The following is a 19862-nucleotide window of genomic DNA, read 5'->3' on the forward strand; positions in this document are numbered from 1 at the left end:
TTCCAGGAGCAACTTGTTGAGCACCTTCTGTGTGAGACCGCAGCAAGATTACGAAGACTCACAGAGCGCCACTTTTTACACCCAATACCTGCCACTGAGGTCAAGAAATACCCCCCCTAAAAGGATGAGAGGAGAGGGGATACCCGGTTTTATTGCCCGATGTACCCATCCCAACCAGCCTCTGTAATTACCCGCCTTCGGAAATACCACACAGTTCACATTATTACTTTTATCTAAGATTTAGGGAACGCTGAAAAGGGCGCAGAGGGGGGGGGAAATTTCTAGGGAGTCAATTTTCCAGGCCGCGATGAGGCCTGGAATTTATTCAGTTGTGCCCTGCAATCCAACGGTTTTCCCTCCATTACAGGCCTTGCCATGGGCCCTGTAAGTAGATTAGGGCCACAATGGGTATGTTTCTGAACACGGGACAAAGGGGGGGATCTATTTTGGTGTGAACATCTTCATTCCTATGTACACTGTACAAAAAAACAGTTTTTAAAATGACAAAATTGCCAAAAAAAATGAAAATCGTATTTTTTTTCCTTCTGCTTTGCTCAGATTCATTCAAATACTGTGGGCTCAAAATATGCAGTACACCGCTTAAGAAATTCGTTAAGGGGTCTGGTTTTCAAAATAGGGTCATTTGTGGGGGTTCTCCATCGTTTTGGCTGCTCAATGGCTCTATAAGTGGGCAATGGGGCCTGGAGTTTATTCAGTTGTACCCTGAAATCCAACGGGTGCTCCTTCCATTATAGGCCTTGCGATGTGTCCTGTAAGTACATTAGTGCCACAAGGGGTATGTTTCTGAACATGGGACAAACAGGGGTATCCATTTTGGGGTGAAAGTCTTCATTTATATGGGTGCTGTACAAAAAAAAAACCCTGTTTTTCAATTGACACAATTGCCCAAAAAATGAAAATCGTATTTTTTTCCTACTGCTTTGCTTAGATCTATTAAAAAATTGTAGGGTTAAAATGCACAGTACACCCCTATATAGTTTTCAAAATGGGGTCACTTGTGAGGGTTCTCTATGGTTTTGGTCGCTCAAGGGTTCTACAATTGTGCTATGGGGCATAAAAGGCCTTTAGGCCTCATGTCCACGGGCAAAATATGATTTAAGATCCGCAGCGGATCTCCCGCATGCGGATCCGCATCCCATAGGGATGCATTGACCACCCGCGGGTAGATAAATACCCGCGGATGGTCAATAAAAGGGATTTTAAAAAAAAAATGGAGCATGAAAAAATCTGGACCATGCTCCATTTTCGTGCGGGGCTCCCGCGGGCTTCTATTGAAGCCTATGGAAGCCGTCCGGATCCGCGGGAGACCTAAAATAGGAATTTAAAAGTATTTACCCATCCGGAGCGGACCGGGAAGGTCTTCTCTTCCTCACGGCCGGATCTTTCTTGCTTCGGCTCGGCGGATGTGCCCGGCGCATGCGCGCGGCACGTCGGCGACGTGCCGCCGGCGTGACGAATTCATCCGCCGGCCGAAAAAGAAGATCCGGCCGTGAGGAACAGCAGACTTTCCCCGCCCGCTACGGATAGGTAAATTCTTTTAAATTCTTATTTTCAGCCCTCATGTCCGCGGGGCAGGAGGAACCCGCTGCAGATTCTAGATGTAGAATCTGTAGCGGGCCTGATTTTCCCCGTGGACATGAGGCCTTAAGCAAAATTTATGTTCTAAAAGCCACCAGTCGACTACTCCTTTCATTTTGGGCCCCATTGTGCATGCGGACATAATATTAGGGCCACAATGGGTATATTTCTGAAAACAGCACAAACAAGGGTATCCATTTTGGGGTGCAAGTTTTCCTTCATATGTGTGCTGTACAAAAAAAGCTGTTTTTAAAATGACAGAATTGCCAAAAAAACAAAAATCACAATTTTTTCATTCTGCTTTGCTTGAATTCATTCAAAAACTGTGGGATCAAAATACACAGTACACCTCTAGATAAATTTGTTAAGGGGTCTAGTTTTCAAAATGGGGTCATTTGTGGGGGTTTTCTATGGATTTAGTTGTCAAGAGCTCTACAAGTGTGCTACGGGGCCTAAAACGTCTCCAAGCAAAATTTCTGTTCTGAAACACTGACTACTCCTTTCATTTTGGGCCCCGTTGTGCATAGATATAATATTAGGGCCACAATGGTTATATTTCTGAACACAGGGCAAACAGGGGGATCCATTTTGGGGTGTAAAATATGAAATTTTATTCATGACCCCCTCAGTGAATACATTAAGGTGTGTCGTTTTTAAAATGGGGTCATCTGTGGGGGTATCTATCATTCTGACAGCTATGAGCCTTTGCAATCTTGGCTTGGTGTAGGAAAGCAAAGTGTTCCTCAAAATGCTAAAAAGTAATGTTAAATTTATACATCTCCTAAATGGTTAAAAAAAACATAAAAATTTTTTAAATGTGCATTCAGAATAAAGTAAATAGATGGAAATATATATCTAAGCAAAAATTTGTACAGTATGTTTGCACATATTTGATATATTACCGTTGAAATGTGAAAACCGATAATTTTTTCAAAATTTTCCCAATATTGACACTTTTAATAAATATACACAAATTATATCAGACTATTTTCACCACCTAAATGAAGTACAAGATGTGGTGAAAAAAGAACGTCAATCACTTGGATATGAAAAACCTTTACGGAGATATTCTATGTTAAAGTGACACGTCAGATTTCCAAAATTTGGCCTGGTCATTAAGGCGTAAAGGAGCTTGGTCACTAAGGGGTTAAGGACGGATACACCCTTCACCTCTTCAGTCTGTATTAAGATCCATGGACTAATTGAGTTGTATTTCCATTTTAATTTGTTTATACCTAAACTTTTATTTTTGCACGGAAAAACAGCAGTAGAGGATTATTTGTGATGGTGTCATAGAAAGCCAATTACTGGAAAGTTATCTTGTTCCCTTTACGCTTATGACAGCACCCAGGAGATGTTAAACTAAATAAATAACAATGGGGTTGACAGCCTAAAGTACTATTCTACTGAAGGCCAATTGCTCATTGGATTGCAGAATCCACCAATGTTCTAAAATGAGGATGAGAAGAGCGTTCCCGCCCTTAAAGTGATCTGTGAGGTTTTGATTTTCTGTACGGCTGGAAGGTGGTCTCTCATACGTACTGTCATAGGCATGAGGGACATAACGAATAAAAACATTTAAGTGTATTTTTCATCATTTTGTTACATGCATTTTACTTAACCCTTAATTCACCTGCCAGGGTCATAAAAAAGACCCCACCTTATCTAATTCTGGGTGTAACTTTTGAACTAAACAGTGAGACTCCACGTTTTCACCTAATATCAATTCATTGTGGGTTGTTGGTGACACGCTGATATGTCTAAAGGCCCATTTAGACACTACAATCATTGCTCAAAAACCATCTTTTGAGCGATCATTGTGTCTAATCTAAATGTGCCCATCTGTCAGTTTTCTGCGGTTCTTAATTTGGCTTGAACACAGTCGTTCAGCAGAACAGCTGATAAGGCAGACCGCACGCTGTGCTCGGCATGGGGAGAGCTGATTACATTGTTCTCAGCTGTCATCCCCTCCGGCAAAACAAAAGAAATTTATTCAGAGAACAGCGAGTGGTCCTCTGAATAAATTCAGCTCCCATGGCTCACACACTGCTAATTGTTACTAATAGACATTAGTACCAATTAGCAGATTATGCAAAATGATCGCTCAAAAGCCATCTTTTGAGCGATCATTTGGGTGTCTAAACGGGCCTTAAGGCTGAACTACAGTGTGTAAATACCTCGTTGGGAGTCCCATTTCATCCCACTAAGTGAATTGTATTAAGTTTTTTTTTTTTTAGTTTGCATGTGTTCTGTTTCTGTTTTAGATAGCAAATATGCTACATTTGCTAATTGAAGAGCAAATAAGGTTCATATCAGCATACGAAAGTAAAGATGAACAGCCAGTTCATACCAGTAACAAAATGCTAAGGCTGATTCATATAAGTTCCAATTATTGCCTTAGATAGAAGGCTGTCAGCTTATTTTTGCACTCATTTTTTATTTTTCTAGAAAAAAAAAAGACCTGCTCATCTGGTGTAACCAGTGTAGTATGTAAGTGGTTTGAATTGTTTTAACATATTAGAACCAAAGAGCAATACCTTAAAAAACATTACAAAATGTGACATGTTCTACTTTTGAGACTGTTTATTATAAACTCAGAAGAATATGATTATATTTTAAATCAAGATTGCATTCTGTTTTATTGAAAAACCTACAGCACCAATTCCAAAAAAGTTGGGACACTGTGTAAAATGTAAAGATAAAGAGAATGCAATAATTTAGAAATCTCATCCATATTTTATTCACAATAGAACAAAAACACACAAGAAGGTGAAAGTAAGATCTTTTTTAATTTCATTTACAAAAAGCTAATTTAGAAATTCATGGCAGCAACACATCTCCAAAAAGTTGGGCCAGGGTCAACAAAAGGCTGGAAAAACAAGTGGTACTAATGAAAAACACCTGGAGGTTCAATTTTCTAAGTCACCTGAACGTGTATAAAGAGCATGTTAGAGAGGCAGAGTCTCTCAGAAGTAAAGATGGTCAGAGGTTCACCAATCTATGAAAAACTGCATTTAAAAATAAGGAACAATTTCAGAAAAACGTTTAACTAAAAATCGTGAAGACTTTATATATCCCACCATCTGCAGTATATAATATCAAAATATTTAGAGAATCTGGAGAAATTCATGTTCCCTAGAGGCAAGGCAGACAGTCAATATTGGATGCACAAGATCTACAGGCCCTCAGGGGGCAGTGCATAAAAAACAGGCATGATTCTGTAAAACAAATCACTGCAGGGGCTTCATGTATCATACAAAGAAATCATAGATCAACACAATCCAGCAACGCCAGCATCTTCTCTGGGCCAACGCCCATTTAAACAATGCTGAGGCTACATGCACAGGAGCACAAAACCCGTGTGAATATGAACTTTATTCTTTTGAATGGAGTCATTCACATAAGCAATGTTTTCCATCATAAAAATACTGCGAGGTTAAAAAATAAATAAATAAAATTGCTGCATGTTCTATTTTTTCCATTCCTTGGAATACATTGCCCATTGCTTTTAACGGGACTTTCAAACACCACATTCCACGCAATATGTTGTTTTCCATTGAACTTTATGGGAAACGCTTGCCAATCCTCCAATATGCATAAAACAAGCACCATATGATTGCAATTACGCAGCAGTTAAGCAAACACCTCATAGTCGAGGGTAAAACGCACGTTGACAAGCGCGTTATCGCTCTGGCCATGTCAATGTAGCCTAAACCACATACTGCATCCATCACAACTGCATGGCTTCACAGAAGAGTCATGCTGAACTTGCCAACCTGCAGTCAAGACCTTTCACTAATAGAAAACATTTGGGGCATTAGGAAACAAAAAAATTCTGCAAATATGACCCAGGACTATTGAGCATCTAGAATCCAACATCAAACAATGGAATAACATTCCTCTTCGAAAACTCCAGCAATTGGACTCCTAACTTCACCTCTTCTGTCAGCCACTGGGATGCTATACAATGGTAGACGTGGCCCTGACCTAACATTTTGTTGCTGCCATCAATTTCTAAATGAGTAAATTTTTTTTTTTTTAAATATAACATATCAGAAGGTGAAAGTTAGATGTTTTTCCATGTTATATTGTGAATAAAATATGGTTATATGATATTTCTAAATCGCATTGTTTTTCTTTACATTTTACACGGTGTTCCAACTTTTTTTTGAATTGGGGCTGAAAAAAAAATACAATTTTTCTCCCTTGGACATCCACTGTGCTCCAGCTCATGACTCTATTACCCAGTATTTACAGTTATGAGTTCCCTTCCCTGAGAATGAAGTCATGCCAGCACTACTGATGAAGGGGTTTACCCCGAAACGCGTTTATTAGCTGGATTTTAATTTTAATATTCTGAATAAAACGAGAAGTTGGATATTCATCGAATTGTTCTGGTACCTTTATTGGAACCTCTGGAGAGTTGCGCCTACACAGCAGATTTTTCTTTTAACAATTTTTCTTGACCTTGTGAAATGAGTTATAATCACATTAATAGTGAAGTGAGCTTAGGGTTAAGGTCTGAAAATTTCTAATCATAGAATGGCAATTGTATAACAAGAATGGTGTCATGATCTTGGGAGCAATAGTGACATATTACCGTAGAATAAGAGGGTGAAAATCAAAACTAGCGCAAAGTAAAAAAAAAAGAAAAAAAAGAAAGAAAAGCAAACAGCTGCAGGTTCCAAGAAAAGCTTGCCATTTGCCAACCTAGTCAAATTGTCACCCTAGAGCAGTATGCATCATTCGTACTGTGATATTTGGCTGAGTACGGATATTGGTATAGGAATGTTTTTCCGACCACCCCCTTAATATCATTAGAGAGTAATGTTAAGTTGTACAACATACAGAGACAATTTAGAGAATTATAGGCTTCTAACTATGTGGCAAGTTTGGGGCATGCCCTCACCTGTTGTAGCAGGACATTTCGCTTGCACGCGAGGAAAATCCATAAAGATATGGTTTGATAAGTTTTATGCAAAGCAGTTTGAGTATCCTGCAGAAACTTCAACTCCATTAAACACGTTTGGGATAAATTGGAACATAAATTGCAAGACCTTCTCGTCCAATATTAGCACCGGACTCCATAAATGCTCTTTCAGCTTAATGGGCAAATTCACACTCCGAAATCTTGTGGCAGAGGATTGGCGGCTGTTAGAATTGAAAAAGGGTGCCAACGCCATATTTACACCCATGGATTTTAGAATGGAATCTCCAAACTCACTTATATAGGGGTAATGGTCAGGTATAAAACAGGCTATTAGCCATAAAGTGTACATTTTGATGGCAATTCTTGCAGAGAAGGAGCCAATGTTTCTTGTCAAACAAGAGGCTAAAACAGTCAAGCGCATAGTATGGTTCAAAGCATGTAAACCCGCGGGTGCAACGAACTGAGCCAGAATTGTACTGTATTTATTTATTAAAATTTACCCAGCATGTGAACACTCTTGAAGAGCCACTACACTCATCTGATTGACTGTCACACTCTAGATGTCGTCTATGTACAGTATATTGCATTCACTTCCATACAGTGCAGCCTCCTGTTTAATACTTATCAAATATCTTGATTTCTAGATGTCTCACCTTCTATGCTGTGCTAGCAATCCTATGATGCATTAGCATCCGGACATGACTAGCTAGAGCCAGTACCATCGCTGCCTGCTGGAAGGTAACTGAAATTATCATTACTTTCTATATTCACCTAAATAATCTAAAGACCATAAGTATACAGTCAGGTGAATGAATGGTCAACTTCTTTATTACAACTGTATGATAGAAGCCTCTAATTATTAGCAGTAACTGTGACAGAAGTTTGGTCTTCCTGTGGAGATCTTGTGTGGTATAGTCCATACAGTTTCATCATGCAGGATTTCTAGTGACTGAAAGAAGTGACTTCTTGAGAACTCAGAGCAAAAGTAAAGGCACATTTACACACAAAGACAATCTTTCAAATGATTGAAAGATTGACAGTTCTAGCGATCATTTTGCATAAAGTGCTAATGGACACTAATGCCCATTACCACTTTTTTTTAGCTTCATTTGAATGTAAATGAGCCTCCAGAGCTGCTTGTGGTCTGAGCTCTGCAATCAGCTTTGTTCTCGCATGGGCTGTCAGCCAAATACAAAAGTTATCAGCTGCTCCCGTGCAGAACACAGCGTGTGGTCTGCGTTATCTACTCTCTGTCTGAACAATGGATTTTAAGCTCACCTTAAAATCATTGTTCAGCAAAAGAGTGAATGATGGTAGCATTTACACACAACGACTGTCACTCGTATGCTATCAATTAAACAAATTTTGAGCGATAATCGTTGCGTGTAGATGGGGCCTAATTCTACGACCAACACAATGAGATTACAAGACACAAGTGAAGAAAAGGACTCTAGGAATTTTCAGATAAATGAATAACTAACCAAGGAAATATTAGCGGACACGTATCCTGGGAAACTACTTACATAATGAACAGGGAAAAAAATTCACTGAAGTGGCCCATTAAGGCCTCATGTCCACGGGGAAAATCAGATCCGCTGCAGATTCTCCATGTAGAATCTGCAGCGGGTCCCTCCTGCCCCGCGGACATGAGCGCCGAAAATAAGAATTTAAAAGCATTTACCTTTCCGTAGCGGGCGGCGAAGGTCAGCTGTTCCTCACGGCCGGATCTTCATTTTCGGCCGGCGGATGAATTCCTGACGTCGCCGGCACGTCGTCGACGTGCCGCGCGCATGCGCCGGGCACATCCGCCGAGCCGAAGCAAGGGCGATGCGGCCGTGAGGAAGAGCAGAGCTTCGCGGTCCGCTGCGGGTGAGTAAATGCTTTTAATTCCTATTTTAGGTCTCCCGCGGATCCGGACGGCTTCCATAGGCTTCAATAGAAGCCCGCGGGAGCCGTCCCCGCGGGAGACCCGCATGAAAATGGAGCATGGTCCAGATTTTTTCATGCTCCATTTTTTTTTAAATGCCTTTTATTGACGATCCGCGGGTATTTATCTACCCGCGGGTGGTCAATGCATCCCTATGGGGTGCGGATCCGCGCGCGGGAGATCCGCTGCGGATCCTAAATCATATTTTGCCCGTGGACATGAGCCCTAAAAGATTTTACATGCCTTGAGCTAAATGTTGAGTTTTGTTCTAGTTTGTTTCAGTGGGAAGCAGCTATTTTTCATGATTTTTCTTTTTCTCTATCCATTATAATGCAACTCTGAAGCTGTAGTAAAACAATCTTAAAGTAAAGGATATATCTTTATGAAAATTTTTGGAAAAAAAAAATACACCACAAAAAGGAAGGTTTTTTAACGATTTTTTTTCCATACAACCCTTTTAATATCAAGTCTGTAAATAAAATTCAAATCCAGACAAAACTATAGAAGATCCATAAATTCAAGGAATATTTGCAAATATCTGTTACAACTGCATACTTTCTATGTGTGCAAAGCAAATGTTTACCTATCACAAAAGAAAGAGAACTCTTTCACAATCTTTACCATACAACCAAGGCAGACACACGGTGTAAACAAACACTTAAAAGCCAAATCTTAAAAGTTGTGGTTTTTGAACAGCAATCACATTTATCAGTTTCTTCAGAGTCTTGTTGGCCTAGATATACTCCACATGAAAATGTTAGAGTCTTTAAAACAACTTTCCATCTGTTGATTAGGAACTGAATTAAAATACAGTTTATATACTGGGTGACTAATGAAATGTAGTCAATAAAAAAAAGCGTAGTATTGGTCTTGTCCGGCTGCATTACTCCTGTGAATGAAAGAAAAAAAGTGTTAATGCTCTAGGACTACAAATGGTGACATAAGCATGCAACAACCTTTAGTAAATGCAACAACCATGAAGCAAATCAGTTGCGTAAACTTCTAGTTTACTGCTTTTGTACTGATTTATTGCCATTTCATGGTTTCCTAATTATATGCATAGCTTTCAAACGGCTGCTTCTTTCATTTGGAACATACCATAGTTTAGTTACATTCTACGGTCAGAAGTGACCCAACATCATGTGGGGGAATTTATCAAACCAATTAAGCCAGTTTCTGATGTACAAGAGTCCCAAATTTTGATGTATGCTATATGTGCACAAAAAACAAAATGACTTTTACCTTTTCTCATCACTTTTGTAAAGTGGTAAGAGAAGGGGTGTGGCCTCCTGTAGATGAACAAATGTACTATAATTTACAACAGAAATTGGCGTAAAGTATAACTTAAATCTAAGCCTGCTCATAGCATTTTCTGGAGTGTAAAACAAAGCAAAGAAACAGATGCCTCTTACTCCTAAATAACTAGGCTTAACCCTTTCCAATCCAATTTGTATCCTGTTTTTCTTAGGGGGCTTACTCTTTTTCTGCCGTTATACAATGGCGCTATCTGCTGGCTAAAGCCAGTATTGCATGAGGTGACACGTTGGATAGGCTCCGACAGCAGAGAGGCTGGCAATATACAGTAAGAGAACCCCAACGGATGTCTTCCAACATTGGAGCTGTACAGCCTTAAATCATAATGTCTTCAGACGTCAGACAGTGGATTGGAAAGGGTTAAGAGTGTCGTAAGAAACACTAGCCTCTTCGTCCCACACTTAGAACTACAGCAGAAATATATTGCTATCTGAGCTCCCCAATGCACCAGTTGAACTCTGAGCATACTTTAAAATGTATGTACTGCTGAGAACATTGAAAAGTTGTCAAAGTTAAATAAAAGGAAGTCATTTGATTCATGTTACACTCCATTGAATGCCTGCACATGGTAGCTCATATGCATATGGAGTATGCAACAATATGCCTAGGTTGTTGCTTGTGTATGTCCTATTGGTTTAATTAAAAAAAAGTCTATTATATAGTAGAATAAAATTATTTTGTACCTTTTCATCTTTGCGCCTGTCTTCCATTGCTTCATCTTCCTCATCAATAAGACCATCTCCCTGGTACTTGTCATGCGTCCATTTTGGACTGCTCCCAGACTTTTTAAAAGGAAACCTTGCTCTTCCACGCTGGAAGTTGCCACGTCCCCTTGCTCTCCTTGCCCAGTAGTCCACGCCATCATCTCGGTCATCATGCTAAACAAACATTTTCATTTTGTTGTTACGTTTAGTTAAAAAGCACGTCTACAAATAATATTTGTGGTCAACAAGGCACTCATTGATAAAGTCCATCTGTAAATCACCATAACATTTGTATTGTACAGGTTTACAAGCAGCTTCATGTTTCATTTGTAAACTAGCACAGATCTTTATCAAAATTCACTGCCAACAGCTTGGTTCAAAAAAAAGGTTTCCAGGTGTATTCATTACAGTCCCTACATACCTAAACTATAAAAATACACAGACCATGCTGTGCCATTAAACTGGAGAATGTCAACCGGCTCATCTGATGATGCATACAGAATATAGAACTCTAATGTGAGCGAACGATGAGTGCAGCATGAAATGCTTGGATTTACCCAGCACGTCATCACTACGTTAGTATGATAAATACTCTATGCCACCCTCTATGTGGAATCTATCAAGGCACTTTTCCCCCAAATCCAGTTTGCCAGTATAAAAAAAAGGGGCAAATATTGGTACACACTAATTTTACACAAAAATGAGCAACTGTTGGGTTTTATGCCACGTTCATCACTTTATAAAAATGTGGGTGGTGCATAACAGAAGGGGGCTGTATACTTAGGCCAGAAACTGGTGTAAATTAAGGCACAAATCTATACCAGAGCCTGCCAAAAGATATACCAAATTTATTAAGACATGTTTGCCAAATTAATTATTTGGTGCCTCTTACTCCAGCCATTATGACAGATGTAAAAAACACCTGTCTTTATAAAACCTGGGCTTATATGCTTGCTTGTCTGACGTAACGAGACAGAAAAATAAAACAGTACAGAAAAAAGTGGGCAATTTTTTTTAAACTTTTTTTTTTTTAATAACTGCAAGTTATTTTATGTGTTTTCCTAAACAGTTAAGTTGTTTATCATCATCCACAAGACAAAAAGAACCTTAAAAATAATCTATGGGCGGTGACCTTTCTATTTTAGGTAGCAAATTTATATATTTAAAAAAAAAAAAAAAAAAAACAAAAAAAAAAACAGCCGCTATAACACTGGTTACTATAAGCCCCTTCCACATTACTCTCACAATCTGTTCACCAAGACCCTGGCTGAGGCAGCAGTTCATTGATAAATATGTGTGGTAAAGTGGGCAGTTTGTTCATGCAAATGTAAAACCTTGAAAACCCACCAGAAAATATTTCTTGCTTTTAGGAGTATATTCTGGATCCCACTCCTCCTCTTTAGTTCGCTTTTGAAAAGTTGTTGCTGTATTCACAGGAGCAGTACTTGTTCCAGCAAACACTCCTCGAGCACGGCCTCTGCCTCTAATTCGGAACTGCTAAACAATTGGTTTAATTGGTGAAGTGTTCCTTTTGAACATGGCAAAGACGATTACGTGGTCAATTTTATTTGTGTATGAAAGAAACTGCTGGCAAAATGAAGTTTATAAGATGTAACGCCATGTAACACATGCCTCAGCATTTTATAATTAGTGACCAACACATACAAAGATATTAGGCATAGATTCACTTGTGGGTCAGATTTCATGATGATAGACAACGTAGTCATCTATAACACACTTTATATCCCTCATTCCAAAGTCAGATATCAATGGAATATATATCTATAGGAAAGGTTTCCCAGCTCCAGTCCTCACATACCAAACAGGCGATTACTTTAATATTCTATAGAGCTGTGGCAATTCTCACATGACAATTACCTCATCTGTAAAATACCAAGGAAATCATGAAAATCTGACTTGTTAGAGGTACCTGAGAACTGGAGCAGAGGAGCACTGCCACAGGATATGCATAAATGTCTGACTGGTTGGGGGTACTACATATGGAACCATCTCCAGTCTGATTTCTCTAAAGGCAGGGCAGATTCCTATTTTCGCACAACAGAAAATACCAATGAATGCACATACGGATACAATATTGATGAAATACGGATTCATCTGTATTTTAGTCACTCTCCATGAACGTGGGCACATTACACAGAAATAGACAAAATTAATGCAGGCTGCATTTTTAAAATTCTTGTTCATTTTATATACCCATGTGAATAGACTCCTAGATTAGCATTAGCTCTGTATTAATAGACAGCAAAATATGGATGGAACAGCAATGAAATATACGGTCATGTGAAAGAGGCCTTAAAGGAAATCTTGTAGATAGGACACCTCTTAATGGCTGACAAAGAAATAAGGTTAAACAACAAGCTTTCAAGACAAACTGAGTCTCTTCATCAGGTTGGTATAACAAAGTATCTGAAGAAACTGTCTGTCTACATATGAACCCCTACAGAAAAGAACTGAGATTTAAGACCGCACACAGGCAATGGTGTGACTTTTATTGTAGGCGTTTAGGTACTAATACCCCCACGGAGGCAAGAAAAAGCCAGCTGAAGCACTGAGTGTAGTCACTGCTCCCTACCTGAAGAAGGGCTCAACAGGTGGTCTGCAAGGCTCCTGACATGACATGTCAAGAGTTTTTAGAAAGTGCAGTTAGGCTGGGTTCACACAGGACAGATTTGCCGGGGGATTTCTATGCGGCAAATCCACCCGTGGGTCCTAATCCCGGGATTAGCCAGCCATGTGGACGAGATTTTGCAAAAATCTCGTCCACACAGGACGGCCAATCCATTGCAGCAAAGTCGTGCGGAACCAGCGATGTGGCGGGGGAATTGACAGCCGCAGCATGTCAATTGTTTTTTCTCTGTTGCGGCCTCACTCCTCTCTATGGGGAGAGAAAGTCACAACGAAATGCCACCGACCAACTGGCTCCAAAACCTGCAGCGAAATACCACGGGTTTTGAAACTGCAGCTCTCGCGCGGAAATCTTGCAGCTTTTCAGTGCGGCCAAGCCACGATATTTCCATGGGATTCCGTCCCGTGGGAACCCAGCCTTAGACTTCAAATCTTTGCGACAAATGCAGTCCTATATTCAGTGTACCAAACATCCTTACCGCATTATTCCCACACCCTCCAGTCTCTTTGGGATTTATTTGAAGTTGCCTTTCAATGTAACACCACCCATATGTTTTATGTTGGGTCTTTGCCTACAAAAATGTTTAGCCACAGCTAAATGTGTCTTTTTGTCCTTAGTTGTGTGGCGATGAGGACATTTAGTGCATTTGATCACAAAGCACAAACACTGAATGTAAAAAATATGAATGTCCCAGAAATGTACCATAAGTTTTTTTTTTTAAATGCTACACGCCTCTTTTTATATAATATATATGCATTTCTTCAGATACTTTGCTATAGCCGCCTAATGAGGAGACCTACATAGTCTTGAAAGCTTGTTATTTTTGTTAGCTGCTTAAAAAATACTATACCTACATGATTTTGTTTCTCTTAGGTCAAATGAGACTTGCGCTTGAGAAACCCGAAAGCAGCTTGCGTCAGACAACACAGCCACCTATCCGTGTGCCACCGTAGCTACACAGACCTGCATATTGCATGCCCTATTCTTGTCTGTTTTCACAGATGACAATAGGACATGCCATGCTTTTTTCCATGCAGTCCATCAGTTAGTATGAAAAATCATGCATCTGGATACACCTCTAGGTTATAATGCGTCCGTATACTATCCATGGAATAGATCCTGAAATCAATAACACTGGCTTGAGGAGTAATGGGGGACCCTCCCATTGATCAAACATTTATAGCATATCATATGGATACTATAAAAGTTGTTACAATACCCCTCTAAAAAGTCACTTCACATAAGTCGAGCCTTTGGATCGCTTCCATTTGCCTTTACTATATATATATAAAAAAAAAAAGCTGAGGGAACAAGACACCATAATTTCAAAAGGCAATACATTATCTCCCAAAGTGTGCAAAATAGTCTGCAGCCATCACAAATTACACTAAACCTTATGGAGAATAGATGACAGGAATGATACAATGACATTGTTATCCATTTTTTCCACTCCATATTCCCGTTACATTCCAGAATTTGACAAATGTCGATAGTTGTGGCTGGGAGGCTACACTAAGAAAAAAAATTGCTACAAATTACTTTGGGAAGAGAGGATCCACTTACAGCAAGGAGTACAACAATACAGCACACAGTATTATAATGTGCGATTCCCTTATAATACTGGATGCTTCACATGCACAGTCCGCTTCTCAGACTCCAGTACAGACAACCTTCTACTGATGACACAAGCCTTGATAACAGTGTGCACACTATAACAGTTTCACTACTTTCTACACAGTGTGCAGCACAGACTTTGGAAAATCCTGGTGCAGTATCTTTTATTGGTCAAGTCTATTACACCAGTGTTCCCCAACTCAGGTCCTAAGGGACCACCAATAGGCCATGTTTTCAGGATTTCCTCAGTATTGCACAGGTGATGTAATTATTGTCGGTGCTTCAAACATTGCCACAGGTGTTCTTACCACAGGATTTCCTGAAAACATGACCTGTTGGTGGTCCCTAAGGACTGGAGTTGGGGACCTCTGTATTACACTATGAAGATCTTCAGTTTTGTATGTCCTATATTTTTGTCTTTCACTCAAAACTTGATGCATTTTAACATTCTGGAACTTCTAAGCACTCTACTGGTTTGATAAATATATTAACATATGGGGTCGCTGTGAATGGTCACAGACTGGGCAGGAGATTCTCTCCACTCCTGATGAATAACTACATAACGATGGTCCCTGGACTGTAGGAGAGAAGCGTGAGAAATCAAATCATGTTTGAAAATCTACTTAAAAAGTTAGTTTTGGACGGAATTAGCCAAAGTGCCCACATTTTACCACAAAATATTTTGTCAAGTTGTTGACTAAATTACTTTTACATACAGTTACAGGTCTATTAATACATTTGCAGTGTATGCTTAACGACTACTCATGGTATAGATTCTTAGAAAACTTACAAATGTGCCCCTGGGCCTACTGACGCCTGTAAATACGGGATATTCTTTGGGCTCCACTGGGCCTTTGAATTCCTCATCTCTGCTTTCCTTCTTATTGTCTTTATCATCATCAGACAGAGAAGGAGATGGCTCATGATCTTTTCTTCTTTTGCTGTACAAAACAAAATCCACACATAACACACAAAAAGAACGCTTATAAAAAACAGACCAACACCACGTACAGACAAGACAGACGACAGCAGCAATTGTATCACAGCGAAGGTTAGCTCTAGAAGGAATCCTAGTGGATATCTCCCCAATTGCTCTCTGCTATTCCCTCACTTTCCCCAATTTGGTTGAAACGTCCTAGTAATCTCTCTCTCTCTCGAAATGCATCTCATGGTTTTTAAACAGTTCTTGAATTGGCACATGACTTTTGCTATTAAACTAAACTTGGAGTACAAAAGTCTGCGTATTTTGTATTATTTAAACAAACGCTTTGGTTTTCTTTTCATTACCTATCGAGTACCCTCACCTCATGTGCAGCTAGCTGCTTAGAAAACGTTTACATTAAAGTAGCTTTAGGCCCTATTTGCTACCTACAAAAAAAGCAACCTTAAAAGGGGTTCTCCAAAACTACAATATTGATGGCCTACCTATAGGATAGGTCATAAATATTAGAATAATGGTCAACTGACTACTGGCACACCCTCCAATCAACTTGACCAAGGGTATATTTACATGTTGTGGAAATTCTGCAGCACTTCTGCATCCAAAACCAAGTTAAAAATCTATACTCAGTGGCCTGGTCAGGTCATGCGGAAGTAGCATCAACCGACCATCATCACTGTGTTCAATATTGGCCAATGGGTGCTGGGAAGCACTAACAGTGCAAAGACTTGATAGCTGAGGGGAGCACTGTATCTTCTAAAGTGAGCTACGGATGTGAATTTTGACTGTTTTGTATGTGGAAATTCTGCAGCATTTATGCTGCATGTAAAACTACCTTAGAAAGGAGCCGAACACATACTTTTAGTAGTGCCTATGACTGGTATAGACTCTCACCACAATACCGGGCGCAGCCACAAGCAAAGGTATGATTGCTGTGCCTGGTAAACAATGAAGGGGATGCAATTCTCACTGAATCTACAGTCCTGATCAGCAGGGTGTCAGAAGTCAGATTCCCAAGGATAGGCCATCAATACTCAAGACAAAGAAAATCTCTAACAAAATGGAGAGTGAACGAAATTAACCCGCAAAATGCAATATACAATATCAGCTGTGGCATCTAAGCTGATAGACAAAGGGAGGGGGCACCCTCGAGCACGCCTTCCTACTCCACTCCATGGCATGGACAGGCTTGAAAACTGCCCCTTCTCAAGGCTGACATTTTAGTACTCCCAATATACCAAAAGCATGGAACAGGGGAATGTTGCAAGGAGCACACATAGCAATACAGAAGTATTGTAGTATATGTACCAGTAACCATATAGTAAATTCCCCTATGTGCCACAAAGCAAATAAATGTTTTTTTGTTTGTTTTTTTTTAACTACAAAGAAAAGTTTAATTTTTAAAAAAGTGTTCCCATTTCTTACAAAAATCTATATAATTAGTATAGTCATGTCCGAATCATCCTGTTGGGCGAATGTCCTAAAATTGCAGCTAAAAAAATACTATACTATATCTAATTACAGTTATCTAATTGTACCTACTCAAGATGTTATCAATAATAAGTACAGCTCACCAAGCAAAACGAAAATTACTAAAACAAACCTTCACACAGCTGTCAAAAGACAAAGTTGTGCCTGACACACCATAGTTTTTGTGAAGCTTTGTTTTCCTTGTAAAAGCATTAAAACATAGCTATATAATTTTGGTCTCTTCTAGAGATGAGTGAGCGTACTCTGTAAGGACAGATACTCGGGCAAAAAATTAGGGTGCCAGCGGGGGTGAGCAGGGTGTGGAGAGAGATAGATCTCCCCCAGTTCCCACTCGCCGGCACCCGAATCTTTGCAGGCGAGCAGGCAGGTACTCGGTAAGGACGATACTCGCTCAAGTATCTGTCCTTACCGAGTACGCTCGCTCATCTCTAGTCTCTTCCTAAAAGGTTTTCATCTGCAGAATAAAGTTAATGGGAACCTCTCATGACCTTTGAGCCCCATTAATTACGTCAAAAGATCAGGGAACGGGGTGCCTGGGAAGCACTGTTTTACACTCACTGGGCCCTCTGTTCCTGCGCCATGTCCCCTCGAAGCCAACAAGCGCCAGCAGCATGACTCTTTTCAGTCCGCTCTGTGCATGCTCTCCCCCATTAATGGGAGAGCGTACATACATAGCGGTCTGAAAACACACTGCTGGTGCGCACAGGCTTCAGGGTAACACCGCGCAGGACTGGGGAAGCTCGTTGCGTATAAATAAAGTATATGAGGCTGAGGTCATGACAGGTTCCCTATAACATTGCCTTTAAAAGCAAAATATAGATTTTGAAAATAAGGAACTGAAATACAAATGATAAGAATGTTGCAGAACTTTTCCTTATAAAATTACTAATATTTACCCATATAAGTATGAATAACCAATTTCAAATCTACTCCACTGATTGGATGGAAAACACTAACTATATAGTCGCTCATAAAAAGTTCTGAAGTTTTAAGCAAGCCTTAAAGTAACAAAGTATTTTAAGCTGACATCCATCCAGCTCAGCCTATTACCCCCAATGTTGATCCAGAGGAAGGCAAAAAAACCAAAACTCAATGGGCGTAGAAGCCAATTTTCCCGATTTAAGGGGAAAAAAATTCCTTCCTGACTCTTATCTGGCAATTTAAAGAATAATGAAGTAATCAGGGATTATAAAATATAATAAAATTGGATTTTTCAAAAAAGGCATCCAGGCCTCTCTTGAACGGTTATCAAATGGTACTCCCATTTTAGAATATTAGGACACATCAGTAGAAAAAAACATTTTTATTGGTAGGGAGTCCAATCTTTGATCCACAGAAGAAAGGGGGTTAATGTCCCTTAGGCTGTGTCCTCATGGGACGGAAATCCCGTGGCTTGGCCGTACGGAAAAAGACACGAGATTTCCATGGGATAAGCGCAGCTTCAAAACCCACAGCCTTTAACTGCAGATTTTGAAGCAGCTTCGCTGCCTGCATTTCTGCTGCAGCCATATCTCCCCATAGAAAGGAGAGACGCTGCTGCGGAAATGGAAAAAGAATTGACATGCTGCGTCTTTGTTTTTCACGCGGCATGTCAGTTTTCGTGCGGCTTGGTTGCAGTATGTGGGCAATATTTTTGCAAAATCTCGTCCACTTTTCTGGCTAATCCCGGGATTAGGAGCCGCGGGCAGAATTGCCGTGCAGACATTCCGCAGCAATTCTGTCCCGTGTGAACCCAGCCTTAAGCTTTTTCCCCCCATATACTGACAATCCAATTCATCTGGCATGCAGGGAACTTTACTTGAATCGACCACAGCAGTGCAGCACTGATAGAAGCAAACTTTTTCCCCATGTCCCCAAATATAGTATATAGCAAATTAAAAAAAATCTAAAATTTCCCTTGAAAGTATAAAAAGTCATTATTTCATTCAACTAAAAAGGAAAATTTCTTAATCTGGCATCACTTTGGATTCCAGGAAGACAATTTCTATAACTTCTATATTTGTATATTGTCTTTTTTGGTACCTTTTTGTATGTGTAATATATGCATGTAGTTAAAGGTAAAAACGAAAAGAAAAAAAACTACATAAAATAAATAGCTTCTCATACAACAGTTGAGCTACTAAACTGAAAATAAAAATGTTAAACTAAATCACCACAACATTAACATTGTAAACACAAACAAATAACGTTCTACTGAATCTAGAAAATTCTGGTCTCAAAAGGTAACAGAAATAGGTCCCAAAAATATTTGACTCCAGGCACAAACTGCAAACATTGGTGTATATTCTTGGTCACTTCAATATCCTGTGGTTTGCAAACAAATACATGTTTTTTCCTTCATTGAAGAGTCAACAGCAATTAGTGATTTTTTTTCAAACTGCGGTGTTATGAGTGGAAAAAGTGGAATCAAGCAGAAAGAACCAAAGTTCTTACACAAACGGGCTCTAGAAATGCACTGCACTGAAGTCCAACTTCCTGATGTTGCCTGGACAATAGGACACAATAATTTGTCATTTTTTTCAGTTAGCTTGCTATTCCAAAGTTTTTGTCCTCATCCACCATTAGTCGTGTAAAAGACAAATACAATTTTGCTGTAAAACAAACAATTGTGATTGTTTATGTTAAACAAATTTTTGAGAAAGTGTATTCAAAAAGCATTCACAGCTTGCTGCTAGATTGATATGCATTCTGCTTAC

At 39.6% G+C, this 19862-nt stretch overlaps 1 protein-coding gene across 5 annotated transcripts in view; it reads right to left on the reverse strand.

Moving 5' to 3' along the window:
- Positions 1–8874: 8874 nt before the first annotated feature.
- The window catches only part of BCLAF1 (BCL2 associated transcription factor 1), a 38793-nt gene continuing 27805 nt past the window's right edge, over positions 8875–19862 (reverse strand). For 2 of the 5 annotated variants that reach the window (XM_066605905.1, XM_066605898.1), the window contains exons 9-12: positions 15526–15676; positions 11822–11971; positions 10454–10648; positions 8877–9345 (exon numbers count right to left, since the gene is read on the reverse strand). In XM_066605905.1, coding sequence (XP_066462002.1) covers positions 9340–9345; positions 10454–10648; positions 11822–11971; positions 15526–15676 — 502 coding nt within the window. In that variant the 3' untranslated portion in view covers positions 8877–9339. Of the gene's footprint in view, positions 9346–10453; positions 10649–11821; positions 11972–15525; positions 15677–19599; positions 19758–19862 lie in introns of those variants that run through there. The other 3 variants (XM_066605910.1, XM_066605916.1, XR_010793074.1) reach the window with 3 other exon arrangements.

The sequence above is a fragment of the Eleutherodactylus coqui genome, chromosome 1, assembly GCF_035609145.1.
Source record: "Eleutherodactylus coqui strain aEleCoq1 chromosome 1, aEleCoq1.hap1, whole genome shotgun sequence".
Lineage (NCBI taxonomy): Eukaryota > Metazoa > Chordata > Amphibia > Anura > Eleutherodactylidae > Eleutherodactylus > Eleutherodactylus coqui.